General features: G+C 50.5%; 1 protein-coding gene across 4 annotated transcripts; it reads right to left on the bottom strand.

The window, feature by feature from the left end:
• Positions 1 to 358: 358 nt before the first annotated feature.
• Positions 359 to 19,709, bottom strand: RHCG (Rh family C glycoprotein). Of its 4 annotated transcripts, XM_075006652.1 has the most exons (12): positions 19,442 to 19,708; positions 18,183 to 18,337; positions 13,852 to 14,038; positions 12,181 to 12,331; positions 8,578 to 8,725; positions 7,912 to 8,078; positions 6,975 to 7,112; positions 6,751 to 6,887; positions 5,992 to 6,116; positions 3,689 to 3,762; positions 3,147 to 3,227; positions 359 to 542 (listed from the first exon to the last, which is right to left on the bottom strand). In XM_075006652.1, coding segments are annotated over exons 1-11 (1,356 nt in total). In that variant the 5' UTR covers positions 19,444 to 19,708; the 3' UTR covers positions 359 to 542; positions 3,147 to 3,155. The 4 variants fall into 4 exon arrangements, 3 of the variants coding, with proteins under 3 accessions (XP_074862753.1, XP_074862752.1, XP_074862754.1); XM_075006651.1 differs by lacking the exon at positions 18,183 to 18,337; XR_012647108.1 differs by lacking the exons at positions 5,992 to 6,116; positions 18,183 to 18,337.
• Positions 19,710 to 23,744: the final 4,035 nt, after the last annotated feature.

The raw sequence follows: 23,744 nt of genomic DNA, 5'->3' as shown, positions 1-23,744 counted from the left end.
GTGCCTTGGTTTCCCCAGCTGTAATATGGGGATAACGATATTGCTCCCCTTTTGTGAAGCACTCTCAGCTCTACCAACAAAAAGCACTATACAACGGATAGGCATTATTAATATGGGAAAGGGATCCATATTCTGTACTTTGGATGCAGAGGGATCAGGGCCCTCTAGCATACCCATCTCGATCAGTGGTTCCCAACCTTGTTACAAATGCAGACCCCCCATTGCCTCTCAAACTATTTGGGGACCCCCATCAAAGCCAACTTGAGCTGCTATGTACATGTCATTAAATGAGAAGGGAAACCACAACATAGATTTTTGGACAGCACTTATTGAAAGATACTTAATATAAAAACAGTAATTGATTGTAACTTTTTAATTTATTTAAAACTTATTTTCCAAGATCATTTTTATTTTATTTTTATGGACCGCCTGCAATACACTCACAGACCCTCAGGGGTCCAAGGGCCCCAGGTTGGGAACCACTGACCTGAACAGAATGGAATGATCTGTCCCAGGAGAGAGGTTTGGCAGGTAGGAATGACCTGAAACCAACAAAGAGGGAAAAGTTCCTAACAGTCAGTGCCTGGGCAGTGAAACAGCGTCCCCGGGATAGTGATGGAGACTCATATTCTCCAGACTGCAGTGATCAGGAGCGGGGACAACAGAGACAGCAGTTCGGCTCAGACTGGAAGAGCTAAGTGACCTGTTTCTCAGGGATCAATGTGTAACAAAAACACTTCCTGCCAAGTAGCCAGCACGACACCATTTGAACCTGAACGCTGGCAGTTCGGAAAAGCAGAGGCAATACCAATGACCCACAAGGCAATCTTAGGCACAGACCATCAGAACTGCGCTGGTACAACAGCTGTGCGCACTGCAATTCTGTGCACCCAAATGCCCAGCCAGACCTCAAACCATTCACTCAATGGGCACTAGCTGAGCATGTGGGCACCGCTGGGACAGTTGTGCCCACAGAGTCCAGACTTGCTTTTTAAGAGCACAGCATTTACCATCAGGGCAAATTTCCCAAAAGGCCCAGTCACCCCCACATTGAGCAACCTGGACAAGCAGGGTCCTTCCTTTTGGCGCTTAATTGGGAGCTAAGCTCTGTGGGAAATCTGAGCCTATGTAGGCACATGGCTGTAAGACACTGTGGGCCCTTTGTTTCAGGCACTACAGCATTGTCAGCACTTGGTGTTCAAAACAACGTGTCTGAAGTCAGTTCATGAAACCAGCCCATGTGGGCCCCATTCCCTGTGGTGTGGAGCTTCCCAGCTCCCCTGACTTCTGTGGCTGCTGAGGGGAGGGTGGCTCAGCATCTAGGAGAAGATGGCTGTAATGTAGGTCAGAAACATGCTGCTGGGCCCACAGGCCAACTGGCTCCTCACACCTCATGACCTTGGATTTTAGATGTTCTCTCCTCTGTTCTCACCAGCTGTATTCCTGCTCCCAGGCCCCACTGTAGTGGCATGAGGGGGCTGTTAGCCTCCTCAGCCCCCTAAATGCATTGGCTCAGAGAGGCAGCAGGTAGCATGGGGCTCTGTGCAACAAAAACGGGGACCTGCCCACCCCAAACCTTCCACGGAGGACTGAAAGATTCCCACGAACCAAGCACGGGGCAAGTGACTCAGTCTCTATCCCAGCATCCTCCCACAAAGGCTTCCTCTCTATTGCTACTGGGGGAAATGGGGCCATGGCCAGAGCCCCCCCTACCCTGCTGTCACTGCTCATTACCTAGCAGTACTGGAAAGAATAATGCCGTGTTTTGTATTCACACACCCACGAGCAAACAACAAAGCGGGAGGAGGGACAGAGAGGGACAGTTAGGGAACCTGCCCTCAGGGCAAGAAAGCAAAGGAACAGAGACAGGGGCACCCAGATTCCTGATTCTAATCCCTGAAAAAGTCACTTTCTTTCCTTGTTCCCTGGCTGCCAAATGCTTATCTAACTTGGGGTGGCGGGGGGGAGGGTTAATTATATAACTATTGCAAAGGGCTGGATACATGCCAGACCTGACTATCTTCTCTCAGTGTAACAGCGCCCCCCAGCTGCAAGGACAGGCTTCTGTTACCCCTGAACCGAATCCTTCGCACTCCACAATCCCCAGCATCGGCGGTGTCCTGGGCTCCGGCACAGTGCCAGCTGAGTTGTTGTAGGTTAAAACTCTGAGAATTGGAATCCTGAGAGACCCCACCCAACAAGCTCCCAGCAAACCACTCCCCTCAGGTGTTAAGCTCTCCCTCCCCCTGCCTCTGCCCTGTGGCAGTGCTAAAAGAGATGCCCCAGTGTGCATTTCAAACCTCTGGCCCTGTGCTCTCAGGTAAGCATAGGCATTGTGACTTTGCTGACAGTTCTCCAGTGTGTCACTTAGTGAAAATCAGGTCTCTCCCAGGCTATCCCACCAAGGTGGGGAATGTGAGAAAGGAAACATGAGCTCTCAAACCCTGTGGCCAGATGGGAATAGGCACAGAATTACACCAATAGCTTCCTTGGGGAGGTAGAGACTAAAAAGAGGTCAGATGCCACCTAAGGCATACCCAGAGGTACAGGAAGATCAGGGCTCTGCCAGTGACCTCTTCCGAGCAGGATGATGGAGAATATCCCTCCCTACCACTGGCAATCTGGCACATACCCCTGCAGCTGCCCAGTGCCCATGTCTCTCCCTGCCAACTGCCGCCTCGCCCCTGCTCCCAGATTGGGCTAGCAATTGAAGAGCTGACTTTGGGGGGAACGTTTCCCTAGGCTGGGTAGTTGCTGTGCTGTGTTGCACCTCTCCTTACCCTGCTCCTGGTGAAATCCTGCCCTTTCCTGTGACACCACCAACAGTCACACCATAGACCCATAGGCACCCAGTCCCGCCTCTCAAACCCACACCAAAGAGGTCTCAGTGCCCAGCAGTTCTGCCATGAAGCAGGCATGCTGTTGCAGATCCCAGCCCCTGAGAGATTAGCCTATGTGTGCGTGGAACTGACCAGTGCCATGTGCCTGTGTGCTGCCTTTGGGGCAGCTAGGATCCATTAGTCCCAGTCCACGTAGTGCTTCCAATTGCTGGATGCTGGTGCCCTCTGCCCACTCAGCTCTTGGGCTCTCCACAATCTCCCCACCCCCTGCCTCCTGTCCCCTCCCTGTGTCTCAGCCCTGCCTACCCAGGTGGGTTAGGGAGTCACAGGTTTGAGGGCAGGGTCATGCATGTGGTACAGGCTGCTGCTCTCCGAATCCTCAGGCACCTGCAAAGACAGCAAAACTTCCATCAGGCCTGATGCCTGTCAGGATGGTACTGACAGAGCCTGTTTTCCTGCCAGCAGGGAGTCCCATAGCCAGGGGGACAGACGGACTGTAAACAGGGAGTCTCAGTGGGGTAGCCCTGTTAGTCTGTATCACCTCACCGTACCAGCAATGATGCGGCCATGCCATGGACAATAACGCCACCTTGTGACAGATCACAACTCCCACGCAATTACCACAGTGCAGGCGGGAAGCCATACCCAGGTCCCCAGTGCTGCCCCCTGCCATTCCCCACCCCCGGCAACAAAGCCCATCAACCCAGCTGTATGGACACTGAGTCCCAAATCCCTGACAGCCGAAGGGCACCTGACAGAGCCCCCTCCCCTTCTAGCAGACACAGGACACCAGGCCCCAAAGCCCCCTGCCCTAGCGCCAGTGACAGAGACCAGCCCCCACTGCTCACCTCCCAGAAGACATCATCCTCAAAGCAGTTCTCATCAGCAGGGTCCCCCAAGAACGGCAATTTCAAAATAGCACCTGGAAGCAACAAAACAGAGAGTGAGGCAGGAATGCCTCAGTCAGTCAGAAACAAGCCGCCGGGACTGGGGATGAGCCTGGGGAGCTGACAGCCATGCCAGACCCTGGAAGAGGTGTGTGTGGGGGCCACATGTCATACTCTTGCAAGGGGCAGGGCCTCGGGGGGGGAGGGGGGGGCTAGGGGTAGAGCACACTGCACAGACCCTTAGAGCTGCCTGAAGAGCACGGTGGGGTGGGGTGCAGCGCTCCAGGAGCAATTTATAGGCCCAGGGCTCTGGATGTCACCCCTGCTGCAGCAGCAGTGATGGCAGGCCTGGAAGAGCCACAGTTCAGTGGTTAGAGCCTTGTAAGCCAGGGGTTGTGCGTTCCGTCCTGGTTGGGTCCTCAAAGGTATTTCATGATAACAGCTTTCAAGTCGCTAGGGGCAGGTCAGATAAACATCCGTCAAGGATGGTATAGATGGTGCGAGCTCCTGCTGTGGATACAGGAGACTGGACTTGAGAGGTCCCTTCCAGTATTATGATTGTATTCCATGGAGCCCCACAAGGAGAGGGAGTCAAAGAAACTTTTCCCTCTCTGTGTTGTAGGTGAAGGGAGGTTGGGTCAGTTTTGAGCATATCTAGCCCTGGCCTTTCTTATTGTCCTTGCCCCACAGGCCTTCAGCAGGGTGTGTGTGTGTGTCTGTCCTGTTTCTGGGAACTCACTGTCAGTCAGTGGAGTTCACAGGCTGGGGGTAACTTTAAAGTGAATTACATGATACATTACAGCAATGTGGGCTATGCTACAGGAAACAGCCAGGGAAGGGGCCATCTCCTCTCCTACCTGCGAGAGTCTGAAAGCAGAAAAGTGCTTCCTGAATGGAAAGCTGCTTGTGAGTGAGTTGCTGTGATAGAAGCCATTGTCCCTGGGAGGCAGTGGGAGAGGATTGGGTTAGAATTCTGCCATACCTTCATCACTCACGGGATCATAGAAGTAGAACAATCCAATGGGGAAATATAGATCATGTGACTGCAAATGTAACACAATACTCAATATATGGAGATATGCCAATCTCATAGAACTGGAAGGGACCTTGGAAGGTCATTGAGTCCAGTCCCCTGCATCCACTGCAGTACATATCACTATCCCTGACTCTATTTGTTTTTAAATCTATTTGCCCCAGATCTCTAAATGGCCCCCTCAGGGACTGAGCTCACAACCCTGAGTTTAGCAGGCCAATGCTCAAACCACCAAGCTCTTCCTCCCCCAATATCTGTGGATCTGCCAATCAGAGGCAGAAAAAATTCATACTCGAGCTGAGCCTTAGCTTGGCATTGAAACCAACCAGACTCACATCTAATCAACCACAAACTGAACCTGATCAACTCAGAAACAAACCCAAATTAATCCACAACCACCTCCATATCAGCCCAGGAACTCAGACGGAAACTGCTGAGATTCCAGGTTCTGCATTTGCTGGTCTATTTCCTCTCCTCTTTCTGGACTTGTGGGGTTCAGCTGGAAGCAGAAGCATTGGGGAACCTCACAAGCCCTGGCCTGATTCCCCTCAAAAGGCTCAGTCCTACAGGAAGACATCTTAGTTGATAGTGAGTGACCACCAAGACAGAGCTGATCCCCTCAAATTGCTATGTTCCCCATTCATTGCAGCTTTTCTGGGTTTTGATGCTATTTTCCAGCCCTCCTTTTGGTTTATAACATGGGCACAAAATCACCTCCTGACAGGTTTGCTTGTTAGAAAGGGGAAGAGTGGCAAATGGGCCTTGTCCCAGTGTGTCTTGTGATGGATGGTGTGTGAGAGCCAGCCAGGATCTCCCCATTCTGCTGGGGCCCTGCAGGGTACAGGGCAGAGCTGCCACACGAGGCAGTCTCACCTCCAGTGGACAGCACTTTTGAAAATGATGTCCTAATTTCAGCCAATCGACGTTTTCCACATGACATTATGACCCCAGGAAGTAACACTTCTGGAGGTGCTGGAGTGGGAGAAATATTAAAGGATGGGGAAGAGAATGGTCCCCAGACATAGTCCTTGAGATGCCACACTTCTTCAAGCCTTATGTCTCATCTCACTTTCAGGAACTGCATGTGGGAACAAAAGAGTGCTTCTAGCCCAGGAGATGTGTCCTTCCACTACGCCAGGGTGGGGGCAAGTAGAATGGCTGAGCCAGCCACTCTCCAACCAAATCCTGGTCCGGGGCCTTTCTTCTCCATTCCCTGCACTCTGCCACTCACCCACAATGGCCCCTCCAGCCACGGCCATAGCCAGGGACACACAAATGCCAGCTGCCTGGAACCCCCCTTGGACACTGGGCATCCGATCTTGGTAGTCACCCGTGAAGTCAAAGGCACTGATGAGACTGTGATGAAGAGAGACAGTGAGACCAGCTGTCTGAGAGACACTCATCTGAGTCAGAGAGTCTGGGCTGGGGAGGATGGGGGAGCTACATTCAAAGTCCCTCCAAACCATCTCCCTGGCACTGAAAGGACACATTCTCATTGAGGAGTGGGGAGACTGGAACAATAAAACCCAGCCACTTTGCTTTTATCCCTTCTTTTACAAACCCACACCCAACCACGGGCCTCAGCCTGGACCAACAGGCTGCAAACTAGAGGGATCCAAAAGCCACAGAACCTGGAGTGGATTCCAGACCTTCATTATTTATGTGGGAGTCTGGCCCAGAAGAGGAAGTAACAGAGATAAAGAGAAGCCCCTTTGTAAACCCAACTGCCCCTGCCCAGAGTCTGCCAAGACCCAGAATGAAGCTGGGGCTTGGAGATATAGGGGCTCTCAGGAGTTGGCAGCAGGAAGCAGCTGGAACAGGGTGCAATCCTCCTGAGCCTGACCCAGCTTGAATGGCCTAGTACCGCCCATGCACATCTGTAAGGGACCACTCAGCTGCTGCCCTGACACATCTCTCATCTTCCCCCCCACGCACACACACTGGCCCATAATCCACCCCACTACCTCTGGAGAGATTTAAACCATCTTACCCTTCTTTGCCATACACCTCTTCAGTGGCTGCGGCTGCAGTGACAGCCCCCACGATGCCCCCAATAAGCCCCGGCATGGCATGTAGGTTGTGGATGCCGCATGTGTCTTGAATGTGCAGCTTGGACTCCAGGAATGGCTGCAGCGAAAGGAGGAGAGAGAGACAAATTATTTGCTCTCCCCAGCAAAGAGGCAAGAATCTGGAATTCCTTTGAGCTGCCCTTACCATGAGGTAGACAAACCCAATGGTGGACACGATGCCACAGAGGAATCCGACGATGAGGGATCCATACGGAGTCAGCATCATCTCCGCAGCGGTCCCCACCGCCACACCACCAGCCAGTGTAGCATTCTGGATATGAACCTGTGTAAAAATGCTCATGTCTTGTCACTTTGGCATGGAGACATGAGAGTTGCAAATCTGAGAGTGGCAGGATTTCAAGCCAACCGAGAAGAAAAGCACCGCTGCTGACTGAGAAAATGTTCCCAGAAAAAAAGGAGGATCTGGGCCCATTTTCCTCTGCTCTGGGATTGGTCTTCTGCCCGTTACAGGATTTGCCTAAAACCAGAGATTATTTTTCACCACAAGCACATGAATGGGAGAGGACTGAAGGCAAATAGTGGATGATCAGGGGCAACATTTTCATGGAAGCAAAAGCTGCCCATCCACATGCGCATTGCCGCCCAGGCGTTGCCAAAGTTTGGCGCTGACACAAGCACGGCACTGTCTGGGGCCTGCTGTGTCACACGTACACAGCCAGAAAACACCACCAGCTAGACCCTGCTTTAAGACATGTCACTGTGCAGGCACCCCCAAACCCCAATCACAAACACACACACCTAACATCACAAGTCTGCATGGTAGTGTGCAGTTAAACCCTGGAACATGCTCGCCCCGAGACCATTCCCACCGGCTCTGCTGCGCAGGTCTGCCAACACCCAGGCCAGCGCACATATCTGCTTCTGTATTTGTCCAAGCACGCCCACACGCTGACTGACACGTGGAAAGCACACATTTTTTTAAGCCAGAGCTTTGTAAAATGATTCATCCCCTTGCGTGGCACTCAAAGGCTTTGCCTTTTCAGCACTCCATGAAATCCACGCACCCTTGGCACAGGAAGCGGCCTGCATCAGACTGCCAGACATCATCGGCTCCTGCTTACCATGTCGAGTTTGCCTTTCTTCTGCAGCAGGCTGGAGAAGGCCACGGTGGTGAGAACACAGGAGGCCAGTGAGCAGTAGGTGTTAATGGCAGCTCGGTGCTGTGCATCCCCGTGGTTTGAAATAGCTGAGTTAAAGCTGGGCCAGTACATCCACAGGTACAGGGTTCCTGAAAGGGGAGGGAAAGGAGCAGGGGGAACGGGAATGAAGACAGGGAGCAACAAGGGGAGGTGGCGTTAAAAAGAAGAGAGGATAGTTATCTCTAGAAGAGACTAAGTCCAGCTGTGCCCCAAACTCTCAGCTCTGCCTCCACTGCCAGCTCTTCCCTCTTACCACAATACTCCAACCAGCAACTCCAAGCTGCAAGAGGACACAACGCCTTTTGTATCTAGGGCACTAGTTCCAATCAGCCCCTCCTGCCCCAGGCTGGGAGCTGTAGGGTGTCTGGGAATGGCACATGGAGCTAGTAATTCTAGGGTATTGGTTCTAATATGATCTGGTGAGGGGGGAACTAGGTAGCTCTGGGGTGCCAGTATTGGGAAATGGGATACACAGTCTTTCACCACAGGGACACAGGTTCCAGCCTGGCTTCACACAGCTGGTGGGAGAGGGGGTAGGAGGGATCCAACAGAGCTTTCATGAAGTCTCCAAGTCTGTCGTTAACTCACCGATCATTGCAAAGAGGTCGGAGTGGTACACAGAGCCCTGCTTGTCTTTACTCTGATCCAGGTTGGGCCGGTACAGAATTCTGGTCACTGTCAGGCCAAAATAGGCTCCAAAGGTGTGAATGGTCATGGATCCACCAGCATCTTTAACCTGAGGGCATAGAAAAAAGTGAAATTCACAGGTTGGGAGTATTCTGACCAACCAGCTATCTGTCTGTCCGTCCAGCCTGTGCTGGGTCACTGCAGGAGGAGAAGAGAAATGGTCCTGGTCCCACCAAGTGGCAGGCAGAACATCTCAGCCACACCCTTCCAATCAGCCTCCTCTGTGGAAAGCATCATGGAAAAGGGGCATTTCTAGACCCGACATTGGGTTACTCCTTGGCACAGAGGTCCCAACAGCAGAAGTACCCCAAGGTGGCAGCCCCAGCATGGGCAGTTAAGGGGCCAACACCAAACAGGGCTTTTAAAGATAGAGTTTATTACTTTTGGAAACCTGGGGCTTTTTGAACAGAAATTGAAAAGACCCAAAACTCCCAGTAAAAGTCATCAGCAGAGATGGACAGAACCAGAACCCCAGGCTCAACCCTCTCCCTGTAGAACCACAATGATGCTCAGACATGAATCCAAATTTCTGAGTTTGTCCTTATCTCTCTAAGGGGCGGGCTCAGAACTCCAGGTACAAACACACCAGAATTCTGGGGGACGGTGTCAGGCTCTGGCCACCGGGCATAATGAACCTCAGTCACCTCTTAGAGGTCCTCTCCTTTTCTCCCTCCTCCCTTCACTGCTGCTTCCTCTCACACTTATGCGTGTTGCTTCAGGACACACATGAAGTTGCTAAATAGTAACAGAGAGTAAGCTGTGCTAGTCTATACACTATCAAAACAAAAAGCAGTCAAGTAGTCTTTAAAGTGCTACTTGACTGCTTTTTGTTTTGATGAAGTTGCTAAGATGAACTTTCCTGGAAGGGAGCATTCTCCCTAGCTACGTGCACCCAGCGCATTGGTCTCAGGAGGAGCAGATGGAAATTTGGGCAGACCTCCCATATGAAAAGGGATCCCCATGCACAAGCTGTGGTCTGAACACCTAAATTATTCCCTAACTGGAAGATTTACCGGGAGTTACTTGGGTCGTTTTCCTTCATTTAAATTATTGCTCTGGAGTGGGGCTGAGGGTGAGGGGTTCAGTATGAAGGCTGCCCCGGGGAGAGAGGACTACCCCCAGCTCTCTCTCTCTCTCACTGCAGCAATTTGGGGCCGGGTGAGAAGCACCTCTCCATGGCCACTGACGCTGCAGTGGGCACAGCTGCGGGAGGGGTGCATGTCCTCTGGCTGGGGGACAGACAGAAACACAAGCTCTCTCAAATATACAGTAAATAGCTGTCCTTTTCTCCATCCCTGTTGCCTGAATGGGGTTACAGCTGTCCTCATCTCTGACCTCTTGCAGCCCGCAGTGGTCATTATACAATAAAACTGTTCCTGCTTTTCAGCCCATACCCCCTGCTGCCCCATGTGGCCATGATAGAGCAGAGCCCTCCCTTTGTGTTTTATGAGAAACAATCCCATTCCAGGCATGTTTCATTTTCCTGGCACAACCAAACACTACATGCCTAGGTCAAAGAACCCAGTTCTCCTGTGATGACTGACAATCTGTGTTTCAATCAGCAGAGGGCGGTTCCAGATTCGATCATTTTCACTTGTTCCCTTTCAGATGCCCCTGCACATCTGGGCTACGTCTACACGTGCACCCAACTTCGAAATAGCTTATTTCGATGTTGCGACATCGAAATAGGCTATTTCGATGAATAACGTCTACACGTCCTCCAGGGCTGGCAACGTCGATGTTCAACTTCGACGTTGCTCAGCCCAACATCGAAATAGGCACAGCGAGGGAACGTCTACACGCCAAAGTAGCACACATCGAAATAAGGGAGCCAGGCACAGCTGCAGACAGGGTCACGGGGCGGACTCAACAGCAAGTCGCTCCCTTAAAGGGCCCCTCCCAGACACACTTTCATTAAACAGTGCAAGATACACAGAGCCAACAACTAGTTGCAGACCCTGTATATGCAGCACGGACCCCCAGCTGCAGCAGCAGCAGCCAGAAGCCCTGGGCTAAGGGCTGCTGCCCACGGTGACCACAGAGCCCCGCAAGGGCTGGAGAGAGAGTATCTCTCAACCCCCCAGCTGATGGCCGCCATGGAGGACCCCGCTATTTCGATGTTGCGGGACGCGGATCGTCTACACGTCCCTACTTCGATGTTGAACGTCGAAGTAGGGCGCTATTCCCATCCGCTCATGGGGTTAGCGACTTCGACGTCTCGCCGCCTAACGTCGATTTCAACTTCGAAATAGCGCCCAACACGTGTAGACGTGACGGGCGCTATTTCGAAGTTACTGCCGCTACTTCGAAGTAGCGTGCACGTGTAGACGCAGCCCTGGGGTCCCAACAGTGGGGGATTTAGCTGTACTGGCATGTTGCACTGGACTGGAACTCTGGAGATTAGCAGCCTTGACTCTGTGGCTGACCTGCTGGGTGTTTCTAAACCAGTCAGGTCAAGTGTTCCTTCCTCACTTTCCCCATCTATAAGATGGGAATAATGTAGCTTACCTCCTTTGTAAAGTGCTTTGAGATCCATGGATGAAAAGTAATGTATAAAACCTAGGGTTATTTCTCTGCATCTGAGATATTCTACCACCACCCCCACTCAAGTTTTGATGCCACCTGCTAGCTGAGATGAAGAGAGCTTAACAGAAAGATAGGAAAAAAATGAAATAAAAACTAATGAATCAGCTAGATAGGACAAAAGGGCGGGGGCAAAAGGAGGAAGAAAAACAGTTATTTAAAGTGTCTGTTAAGTTGGGTGGGCTTCCTGGGATCACTGCAAATATCAAAGGTGGGGAAACTGTCCTTATAATGCATAAGTTAATTGATATCTCTGTTCAGCCTGAGGTGGAAAGTGTCAGGCTTGATAATGAACTCCAATTCACTGATTTTCCAGAGAGGGAAGGAGCCAACAGAGAAATATTGTGCAACTTAAAGGTTATGGCTACACCACAAGAAAAAGCCCCAGGGCAGAAAGTCTCCAGCTTGAATGGGAATATTCACACTGTTATTTTTAACTCCATACCGTGAGCCGGAGTCAGTTGACCCGAGCTCTGAGACTTGCTGCTGCTGCTCGGGTTCTCTGCAGTGTAGACATACCCAAAGAATGCATCAGGCCCTTTGTGTGGAAACTCAGTTAGAAAAACCTTCCCAGAGGGGATCTCTTGCTCTCACAGGGCACTGTCTGTGCTTGCAGAACTCTGGGAGAACTTCCTACCCCAGGAAGTGAGGAGAGCAGGAGAACTGCTCATGGATGTGTTTGAATCTCTTCAGATGTCTCTTTAATTTTTGTGACTGGAATTAACCCCATGTGTTCAGCCACACAGGTAGCTGACAGACCTGACTAAAACCAAGCACTCTACAATAGCCTCCAGGCAGCTTAGCTGTGGCACCTCACTCCTAATCTGTATCTCCCCAGCCCCCAAATGTTGACACCCCCTTTGCACTGCCACAGAGGAAGTGGGGGAGGCTCTGACTTCGCTGACACCAGGGGAGCCTTACGTGGAGCAGGTTGAGAAGGATGTACTCATTCACAGCAAAGAGCGTGACTTGAAACAATGTCAGGACGAGCAGCTGCACTGGGCTAGTCTTGCCCAGAATGGCTCCAAAGGCGATGCAGACAGAACCCACGCAGAAATCTGCATTGATCAGGCTGGGGGACAGGGAAGGGAGAGAAAAAAATCTGCAGATTAGTAATGGCGATCCTCCTCACCACACTATAGAATCGTAGAACACTAGAACTGGAGGGGACCATGAGAGGTCATCAAGTCCAGTCCCCTAGCAGGACCAAGCACTGTCTAGACCATCCCCAGTAGATGTCTATATAACTTGATCTTAAATATTTCCAGTGATGAAGATTCCACACCTCCCTAGGCAATTTAATCCAGTGTTTAACCACCCTGACAGGTAGGAAATTTTTTCCTAATGTCCAACCTAAACTTCCCTTGCTGCAGTTTAAACCCATTGTTCCTTGTCCTATCCTCAGAGGCCAAGAAGAATAATTTTTCTCCCTCCTCCTTGTAGCCCTCTTCTAGGTAACTGAAAACCACTATCATGTCCCCTCTAAGTTTTCTCTGTTCTAAACTAGACAAGCCCAGTTCTTTCAGCCTTCCCTCATAACTCATGTTCTCTAGACCTTTAATCACTCTTGTTGCTCTTCTCTGGACCTTCTCAAATTTCTCCACATCCCCCTTGAAATGTGGTGCTCAGATCTGGACATAATACTCCAATTGAGGCTCAATGAGCGCTGAGTAGAGCAGAAGAATGACTTCCTGTGTGTTGCTCTCAACTCTCCTGTTAATGCATCTCAGAATCATGTTTACTTTTTTTTTAATTCTACTTTTTTGACTACTCCTACTCTAGCGAGTCTCAACCTTTCCAGGACCCACAAACCTCATCCTGGCTCCCCACTGGCATCCTACTTGCAGCATCCTGCTCCTGCTGGATGGGGGCAGCATACGTTCAGAGATGGAAGGCCAGAAGAGACCACTGTGATCATCTATTCTGATCTCCTACTAACACAAGCCACAGAACTTCCCCGCAATAACTGCTAAAGCAGATCTGTTAGCAATACACTCACTCTTGACTGGGCACTGATGGAGAATCCACCATGACCCTGGGTAAATTCTTCCAGGGGTAAATTACCATTACTTTTCCTAAGGGTGAGGATTTATGGGTCTCTCCTCACTGGGGTCCCCAGAGGAGCTCCTAGTGGGACATTAGGAGCCTTCTAGCCCTCAGCATATGGAGAAGGGCATGATGAAGCTTCATCAGATGTGAAGCTGTTTGTTCAAAAGGACCTCAGTAATAGAACTCCCAGGACTGAGGGCAAGCAATGACCCTGGCACATGGGGACTAGCCTGTGAGAATTTGGTCTCACTTAGCTGGTCTTACCGAGCTCCTTCTCTCACCATCCAACAGCACCAGCCAATGCTGGAGTATAGCACGGAACCCAGCCACAGGTACAGAGCACCCTGCCCCACTGAGGAGGGGTGGGAGAGTTGGGACCAGACTCTTTCTTATGAGGCAGTCAGGTTCCATGGGGTTTTTAACAGCAGGCAGCGTAGAAGATACAATATGTTCTGGAATGCCCTCTCTCCACACAGAATAGGCGCAGTGCCTCCAGACTGTGTGGTCCCCACCCTGGCTTCTCCCAGTCAAAAACCCTCTTACTTTTCCACTCCAATGAGTATCTTTCCATTCTCAAAGGAATGGAACCAGCCCTGCATCAGGAGAGCCCACTGGATCCCAAAGGCGGCAAAGAGGAAGTTGAAGCCAACAGCTCCAAAGCCATAGCGCTGGAGGAACGTCATCAGGAAACCAAAACCCACAAAGATCATCACATGGACGTCCTGGAAAGCTGTGATGGGGAGAAGCATTCACAATTACCATGGGTGTCGGAGGCAGCAAGGGGCTTCTGAAGCCTAGGAACTCAGCAATAAATCTAGTTCAGAAACACCAATGATTTTTCAGGATTTTTTTTTAATTTCTCATTTTCATTTTAAACTTTGTACAAACATTTTTAAAACCGAAGCTGAGAAATGAAAAACCTTCAGTTTTCAGAAAACCTCTGCGATAGAGGTTCAGAAAACCTGTGATAGAAGATTTTGACTTTCAGGAAAAAAATATCTGTGTTTGGAAAGCCCTTTCAGGACATATTGTTGGTTTTCATTTCAGTAAAATGATTGTGTTTTTAAACCAAAAACACTTATAAAAACACCCAAACTGTAAAACACCGCCATTTACTAAAACATTTGCAGTCTCCATTTTTTAACCAAAAACTCCCCAGAGCCTTGATTGAGAATAAACGTTTCCGACACACACACTCTTGCTCTTTGTGAATACACCCTTTTTTATTTAAAAAACCAAAAGTTTTGATTTTTTTAAAATTTTTTTTTACCAGTTCTGCCCAACAACCTGCTTCTGGTTAGAACCCAAGTGTCCCTAACTATTCTTCACCTTCCTGCTTTGAGAACTACTAGTAGTCATTATTTGTGCTATCATAGCACATCTGAACAAGCCTCAGTCATGAACTGGGCCCCCATGGTGCTAGACATTGTGCAAACACAGAACAAAAAGGGTTTATCTAAGTACAGGAGAAGAGAGAACAGATGTACACAGTCTACCTCTTCAACGGAGGAGAAAAGCCTGGTTCCAGGGAAGTCAATGGCAGCCCTCCCATTTACTTCAACAGAGTCAGGATTTCACCCGGACACTCATTCTTTGATTCATTCAATTCTTAATATACAGTGAACCACTGTCTGACAGGAGACTCACAGCTACTTTAGTAGACACTTGTCCCAAGTAAGCCTAGCATTCAGATATCAGAGGGGTAGCCGAGTTAGTTCGTATCTTCAAAAACCACAAGAAATCCTGTGGCACCTTATGGACTAGCAGACATTTTGGAGCATAAGCTTTTGTGGGCCAAGACCCACTTCATCAGATACATGAATGGAGTTGGCAACCCTCCTCTGGAACCGCCCTCTGGAACCCCCACTCATGCCTCTGACAAAGCGTGTCTTTGCCCACGAAAACTTATGCTCCAAAATATCTGTTTGTCTCTATGGTGCCACAGGACTTCTAGCACTCAGGGTGTGGCAGCTCAGACACTGCCCCATCTGCTCTGTTAGGGAAATGAGTCTCCAGAGTAGAATTCTTGCTGTGATAAACCTGAGAGTGGAAGTCACCACTGCTGGTTTCATTCTGATAACCATCAGCCCCAACAAGGTCAAGCGAAACTTCCCGTAGTTATAAATTAAACCATAAGAACTGCACATGCAAACTTCCAGAGCCCCAGAGTGAGAGCACGACCACAGGGGCAGGTTCCCTCCACCAGTTCCCTGGCAGATCCCACAAGCAAATCAGCGTGTCCCGCACTTTGCTACCTCCGAACAGAATGGATAAACATGCCATACGGCTCAGACAGGTTGGCCAATGTCTGTACTACACAGTGTGTGAAATACTGCACAATGGCACAGCCTATTTGTTGTCCAAATGCCTTGGCACAGCCAGCTTGGTATAGAGAATGAGCCCACTCAGGGAAAGGCAAACACTGTGCAGCTAAATCATGTGTGAGCCGGTCTAGGCTCTGACACGTACAATGGAATTTTCCAGCCCATTTTTTCAGTGTTCAGAGAGACTGGCTGCATTACTCTGGTAGTTTGTAGTCTAGTGAACTACCTGAGAGGTGCAGTCCTGCCTATCTTGAGAGGTACGGAATGAGGGTCTGACCCAGCTCCCGCTGAGCCCAATGGGATTCTTTCCATTGACTTTAATGGGAGTCAGATTGGGCCTTGAATCAGGTGTAGCTGTGGCAGAATCCTGATTTTAGTTACTGTGTCCTTTACGTGCTCTATGAAGGCGTGCGGGGAAGTGGGTCTGATGGGGGTCTAGTCACACAGTGCCAGACTGTGGCTTTTGTTTATTCCTTGCAGCAAAACCTACAAAAATCCATGCAGAGGCGCTACAAGGTCAGACCCACAGCTGGCGTAAATCAGCATAATTCCACTCACTTCAATACAGCTTGGCTGAGTGGCACCAGCTGAGGATCCAGCCCGCATAGGACTCCGGTGTCAATCTGGATACCCAGTCGGCCCCCTTTTACCATAACCACATTTATACCCATGTTCCCCTATTAAGCTGCATACACAACACTTTAAAAAAGAAATAAGGGTGTGCCTATTGCTAATTAAATACTCACTGACAATTCCCACGTTAACAAAAATATTTAGACAAAAATCAAGACCATAAGAAATAATACATATTATCAGACTCATGAGTCAGAGTTCAGGTGGTGGGATTGAGCTGTTAATTATATTATTTCTCTCTCTGCACTGTGGTAGCACACAGGAGGCCTGCTCCTGCGACGGGATCTTGTTGTGCTAGGCCAGGAGGTGGAAACCAAAATAGCAAGAGCCATTCTTTTTAAATTCAGCAAAAAAAAAAAACCTCAATAATTCAAGAGCCACAATGCATATGAGTGGGAGACAGTCCTTAATAAATACAGCAGTCCCTCGAGTTATGCAAGGGTTGCGTTCCCACACACCTTTGTATTACTCAAATTTCGCGTAAGTTGGGGGGCGGCTTTTTCCCCAGCGGAATGCAGGTTCTGCAGCTGGGGAAGCAGCAGGAGCACCTGGAGCTCCTTCTGAAAGGCGAGTCCTGGGATTGAGTCCGGCAGCTGGGGAGAGTTAAGCCTGGCAGTGGGTTGGGAACAAGGGAGAGGGGCAGAGGGGTTAAGCCTGGGGTCGGTTAGGGCTGCAGGCGGGGAGCGAGATGGTGAGCCAGGGCCACACAGCCTTTTGGGGGGGGCTGAGCCGGAGCCATGCCGGGGGGGGTGAGCTGGAGCCCCGCAGGGTGGGGGTGAACTGGGGCCAGGAGGATTTGAGCTGGGTGCGGTGGGTGCTTGAACCGAGGCTGCGCGGGCCAGGGTGATCGAGATTTTGAATTGTGCTTTTAATGCGAGTTAAGTGCAACTCCAAATCGTGCATTTTGAGGGACTACTGTAATGTCAAACCACATTTTGTAGACCTATTTTAAGAACAGGGCACACACAGTGATTTGTAACGTGATGCATGTTTACTGCAGGACATGCACAAACTTTTTACCTATTCTATTTCCTCACACTTTACATATGTGTGTTTGTACCACTGGCTTCCTGACTTTCACTCCTACCTACTTTAGCTATGCCAAATTTACTTCACATTTAATTTCAGTTTTCTTTCTTAAAATGCGTGTTGCCCTTCACAGAAGGAATGCCGCAAGCTTCCTTTTCAAAAAATCAATACTTTATTAGTAACGCGATCAAAACACAGATACGGTATCATATCCCACAATGCACTGCACCCATTAAAGGGGGAGTTATCCAGCGTTACAAGATCACATATCATTTGCTATTTAGATATGAGTTTCTCATTTGTTGGGCTTTTAGATATTCACCAGTTATCAAAAATAATCAAGAGTTTTGTTTTTTTTTTTACTTCGCAATTATAGCTTTGGGAGCCTTAAAGAGTCACATGCAGCTCCAGAGCCGCAGGCTGCAGACGCCTATGCTAGGTGCTGTTCAAACACAGAACAGCTTACTACCTCACCGTTACTGACTGAGCTAATCTTGTTATCCTCACCCTTGCTCTGGCTTATGTATACCTGGTCCTGCAGATTTCCAAGACCAGCATCTGATGAAGTGAGTCTGTGCTCACGAAAGCTCATGCTCAAAACTTTTCTGTTAGTCTATAAGGTGCCACAGGACCCTTTGTTGCTGTTACAGATACAGACTAACACGGCTACCCCTCCAATACTTGTCACCAGAGGCAGGGGATCACCCAAGCCATCCTTTCAATCTAGTGGCGGAATTGCATGAAGCAAGGACTGATGGGCAGCCACGTACTCTAGGCTAAATCTGCTGGGAGGAGGGGAGAAGCCATAAACATGCACGCTGCTCAGCAAGGTAACAGTCATCAGCACCTTTCCTGCCAAAGGAGCCCCAAGCACCACTCAGTATTTACCTAGAGCAACAGGTGAACGCCGCCACCTTTGTTGTGCACATCTCTGCCTACATGAGTCACCAAAGCTGGAACCCAGCAGGGACAGGGGGAGGGCAGTGGCTCCCAGCCGGGGGTCTGCAGACCCCTGGGGGGTCTGCCAGGTTACTGCAGGGGGCCTATGAAAAAATAAAAGATACTTAAAAATGATCATAGAAAATAAGTTTAAATAAATAGCAATATAAATAAATCAAATTGAATCTCTTCCAATAACGTTATGAATTGCTGTCTGAAAGTCTTTGTTGTAGCGCGAACAATGGGCAGTGGGGATAATTTGCATCCACACTAGTGAAAAGGTTGGGAACTCCTGGGCTAGAGAATTTTAACCTGTAACCCACGTACCACATCCCAGCTGCTGTGGATTCAGACAGTTTCCTCCTTCTCCTTACAGTGGACAAGCAGAGAGGTTTCTAGTATCCTGCAGCCTGCCGGTCGGGGGGGAGGGGGGTAAGTGTGTGTGTGTGTGCGTGCATGTGTGCGTGTGTGTGTGTGCCCACGCGAGGCAGCCCGCTAAGGTTCCAGGATCGCACGCAGCAGTACAACATTCCCACGTTCCTTTAGCCCTGTAGTTTCTCTCCACCCCCTTTCCCGCCCCACCCCGTATTTCCCAGTACTGCGGAGTCAAGGGGCTGTGAAATGTGCTCAGTCCCACCTTGCCTCTACCAGGCATAAATCCCAGCCCTAAACCCAACCATCTGCCAGGCTCTCCGTACAAGAGGTTCAGCGTTTGCTGCAGGTGAGGGATGGGGTGTATCGGCACAGCTGGAGGAAGGAGGTAGGGCTGTGTTAGCCAGGGGGGAGGTCAGGATTAAGTGCATGAGCAGAGCTGGGTGAACAGCCCAGGACTCTGATAATGGGGTTGGGGCAGGTGGATGCAGGCTGCACTGGGAGGGTCATGCTGGAGAGCCCAATTCCAGGACAGAAAAGGAGCATGTGGAGCAAAACTGGGCAGAGCTGGGGGCAGGGGCAATGGGAAGGCTCAGGGCTGCAATAGCCGGGGGGTACCACAGGCTGGGCCCTGAGGCACATGAGCAGAGCTGCCTGAGGGGAGGTTCCTGCAGGACCTGCCTGCACAGTCCTGCCTGCGGTTGGAGCTGCTTGTCTCAGACTCTCACGAACCCCAGAACTTCACCGACATCGGCCTCATTCACCTCCCTCCAGGCTGGCCATGCAGGAGCTGGGATTTCCCAGCGCAGGGGCTGGTGCTTGCCGGCTGTACTCACATGGATACCTGAAGTAGAAATCATTTTCTATGTCACTGGTGACGTTCTGCTGCTGCTGCTCTGCCTTCCAGTGTGCGTCTGCTTCAGGGTCAAAGCGCACAAAGACCCCAAAGAGGACGACCATGGCCACCTCCCAGAGGAGGCAGACAAACGGCAGCCGCCAGCGCATGTGTGTGTTCTTCGCCATCCCAGAGCCGCTCACCCGCTCTGATCCCATGGGGCGGGGAAGGGTCCAGGTGCCCAGACAGCACGAGTCCCAGTCCTGATGCCTGAGGAGGCTCAGTCCATTTATAGAAGTCTGCTGACGTGGGGTGTGGTTCTGGGAGCTGTCAGTTCTCACAGCTGCCTGGGGCAGGCTCACGTTTCAGTCCTGGGCAAGTTTAATAGATCTGAGCTCCGCTTTCAGCTACAAAAGGGGCATTGGGAGAATGGAGGCGCATCTCCAGCACTTTCCCTGAGGAGCTCAGCTCCTCCCAGGAGGGTGATACTTCTACCTGCTTTATAGATGGGGAACCAAGGTGCAAAAGTCACACAGTGAGCTGGCTACAGAGCTGGGGAGAGAACCCAGAACTCTTGATTGCCCATCCCCTGTTCTATCCACTGGATGCTACTGCCCTACCAGAGGCAAGACTAGAGCCAAGAAGTCCTGAGGGAAACCCCCTCCCCCAGCTCCTGTCCCCACACACGCGCTAGCCATGAGAGAGTCACCCGACCCAGGGTCAGGGATGCAGCCAAGGCATTCCGAGCCTCACGTCCTTCAATCTAATTGCTCGATAACATTTCCTTCCCAGGGTCTGGATGAAGTAGAACTCAGGAGTTCTGAGCCCCTCCCATTTATTGATTCCACAAGGGCATGTTGAACAGCAGACTCTTGTCTCCCCTCCCCATCTCAGCTTAGGTTCTTCAGAGGGTCCCAGGTGGATCTGCCCCATTCTCCCCCTCTCCGCCTACTTCTTCACCCCCAACCCTTAACAGCCCCATTGCATGGTGACCCTCTTCCAAATTACACCCAAGGGACTGAGACAGGGAAGGGGCTGTCATTTAGGTTTACACTTGTTTATGCAGCAGCTTTGGCCTCCCCCTGCCTGGCTTTTTCTCTGCCAGCTCCTCCACCCCTGTGACACAAGGAGGCCAAGAAACCCAGAGTACCACTCCCAGGAAGAGCTCTCACTGCCTGGCCACCAGAGTAAAGAGCTAAGCAAAGTTATAAAATCTGCTCCTTTGTTCCTCTCTGGGTCTGAATTCTTTCCCCGCAGGCATTCGGTCATTTCCAACGACCTGACCCCTCTCATGAAGCTGAATAGCACCTGCCCTGCCTCACTGTTGCCCCACCGAGATCCATCCACAGCTTCAGGAGGCTCTTCTGCTCTTCTGTGTTCCTGGTGGGACCACCCATTAATAATGAAAGCCCCTTTCTCAGCTGCCTTCTCCTCCTGCACAAGCCAAAAGCGCTCCACAAACTCTGTGCAGAGAGCACCATGGAAACGCTGCCACTCCTGGCGTGGCAAGAGGCCTGGTAGAGGAGATGTACCAAGGCCTCATAGAGAATTGCCAGCACCATGGGGACATTAATAGTTCTGCTAGGGCTGTCCCAAGTTCCTGAGTCTAGGGTGAAGTTATTTGTTGGTGTGAGTCTAGCCATGCCTGTGGAGTCATGGCAGCAGAAAATTGGATCCGTTGTCTGTCCTAGGTACTTGCAAGATCTGAGTCACAGGGGATGAGCCAGGCAGCTTCTTCTGCTTCACTCAGAAGCTGAGAACAGCCAGTTGGAAACTCCCAAGAGACCATCTCCAGAAAAAACAGAGGGATAGTGGTTCCCTGAGGGGGAACCAGTAGGACAGTCCCATGGGCAGCCCTGAGAAGGAGATGGTGAGAGGAGAACTTTAATCAGGTACCAGCATGGTAGCACATACTGCATGGCCACCTACAGATCTCACAGAACGCCACTCACAAGAGAGTTACTTAGGGGATGTGGAGGTGCCACATGCGCATTCATGTCTGGGACTATTATTGCAAACTTTCCCATGCCCCCATCACCGTTAAGCTACCCTCAGTTTCCATGCCCAGTGCCTGAAAGTCACCTCTGGGCAAGTAACTTCACTCTATGGCTCATACGCAGTTGCTAAGTACAAGGAGGAGGAAGTTCCACCCTGCTCTTAACATTGTGCAGAACATATGGGCCGTGTCTACACGTGCCCCAAACTTCGAAATGGCCATACAAATGGCCATTTCAAAGTTTACTAATGAAGCGCTGAAATGCATACTCAGCGCTTCATTAGCATGTGGGTGGCAGGGGCGCTTCGAAATTGACGCGCCTTGCAGCCGCGTGGCGCGTCCAGACGGGGCTCCTTTTCGAAAGGATGCCACCTTCTTCGAAGTCCCCTTATTCCCATGAGCTCATGGGAATAAGGGGACTTCGAAGTAGGCGGGGCCCTTTCGAAAAGTAGCCCCGTCTGGACGTGCCGCGCGGTGGCAAGGCGCGTCAATTTCGAAGCGCCGCTGCCGTCCGCATGCTAATGAAGCGCTGAATATGCATTTCAGCGCTTCATTAGTAAACTTCGAAATGGCCATTTGCATGGCCATTTCAAAGTTTGGGGCACGTGTAGACACGGCCTTAGACTGTACTCAAGTATCCAGTGGTGAAAGCAGATGCACTTTTACTCAAGTAACTTTTTGTGCACCTTTTCCACCTCTGACTAAAAGTCAGAGCTAGAATAAAGACCCTAGATATAAGGCTTATTACAACAATATAAAACCCACTAACAATCCCCTTCCCCCATCTTCCAGGCTCTTCCCATCCACTGCCTTTCTACCTTATGATTAGAGAATTAACAGACCAGATCACCTTGAATGGTCCCTTAAAATGAGTTACCTACTCATGACAAACAATCTGTTCAATCTTGTGTTGAGCTGTGACACTTAAGTTTCTCAGGTCTGAAGAAGAACTCAGTGGAACTCCAAAGCCATCTCTTCTATCAACAAACACTGACCAGCAAAGACTATTACCTCACTGACCTTGTCTTGCTAAAATAACCCTTTACAGACCTGAGGTTGAGCTTATTAAACGCACCTGGTCTGGCTGCCAAGTGAGCCACAAAGTAGTTCTTCTTCTATGGGCATGGTCCTAGCACCTGATGCCTCACGTCACTCAAACAAGATGTTTAACTTATTCCAGCTCTTTTCATTACTCTTGCATTTGGCTCCAAATCTTCAAAACAAAGGGCAACTGTTAACCTTATTGACTGCTTCTATGCTACCAACCTTGCCTAGGAGTGTGGTCCTATCCTGGAGGCTTGCTAGCACCATGCCCCCATAAGCAAACCCCCGAGATGGGACCTGCATGTGTCATGAGGCTGCACAGCCATTAACACATGACGATACCATTATTGCAAATAGCTGTCCTAACACAACTGCTCACAGTAGTGTTCCAGATTGTTTCATGGAAGTGCTTGTAGATTTTCAGAGAAGTTTTTCACATTTCAGATACCTGTCTGGACAGAGACTGGAGGACCAAAAAGGAGGTCATGTCCAGGAAAACCCAGATGCACGCTATCTCTGTCAAACATCAGCATCCCTTGCATTAAGTGGCCATATACAGTAAACCCTTGAGTTAAACGGGGGTTGAGTTCCTGCAACCCCCACACAAACTCAAATTTTCACACAAGTCGGGGAGGAGATGAGAACCAGGCTGCAGCCTGGTTTCTGGATCCCCTGGGTTTTCAGGAGCTGGGAACCAGGGGGCAGTCATGGCCATGAGCTAGTCAGTTTCCCGGTTCCCGACAGCACAGGGCAGGACAGCTCCATCTTTGGAGGGGATATTTGTCATGAGCCAGATTCTGACCCCCACCACACCCCCTTTTTGCTGCTCCAGGAGCAGGGAAGAATGACAGTTCTGGTTATTATGTGCTGCAGTAGGTTGATCATGGACACAAAGCTGTCATAGGTTAAGCTGGTCAGTTTCCTGCATCCTGCCAGTGGTGGGGAGCTGGGAACCAGGAAGCAGCCTGGCTTTGGGCTCCCCTCCTCTTGCAGAGCCTGGAAACTGACCAGGACAGCAGTCTTGGTCAGTTTCCTGGATCCAGCTAGTGGAGGAGAGCCAGGAACCAGGGGCAGCCTGGCTCCCAGCTCCCCTCTGCTCCTTTGAGCCAGGAAACTGACCACCAGGGCTGGTCAGTTTCCTGTCTGCTTCCCCCTGCCCTCCCCCAGCCATGAGGCTGGGGAAGGGGCTCTTAGCTTGCCTAGCTGCCCGAAGCTGCAGGCAGCTGGGCAGGCTGACAGCCGCAAAGCAGATTCAAGCTGTGCT

Source organism: Carettochelys insculpta, chromosome 12 (genome assembly GCF_033958435.1).
Source record: "Carettochelys insculpta isolate YL-2023 chromosome 12, ASM3395843v1, whole genome shotgun sequence".
Taxonomy (NCBI): domain Eukaryota; kingdom Metazoa; phylum Chordata; order Testudines; family Carettochelyidae; genus Carettochelys; species Carettochelys insculpta.
The sequence above is the reverse complement of the archived record's forward strand: the minus strand, read 5'-3'. Positions and strand labels throughout refer to the sequence as shown.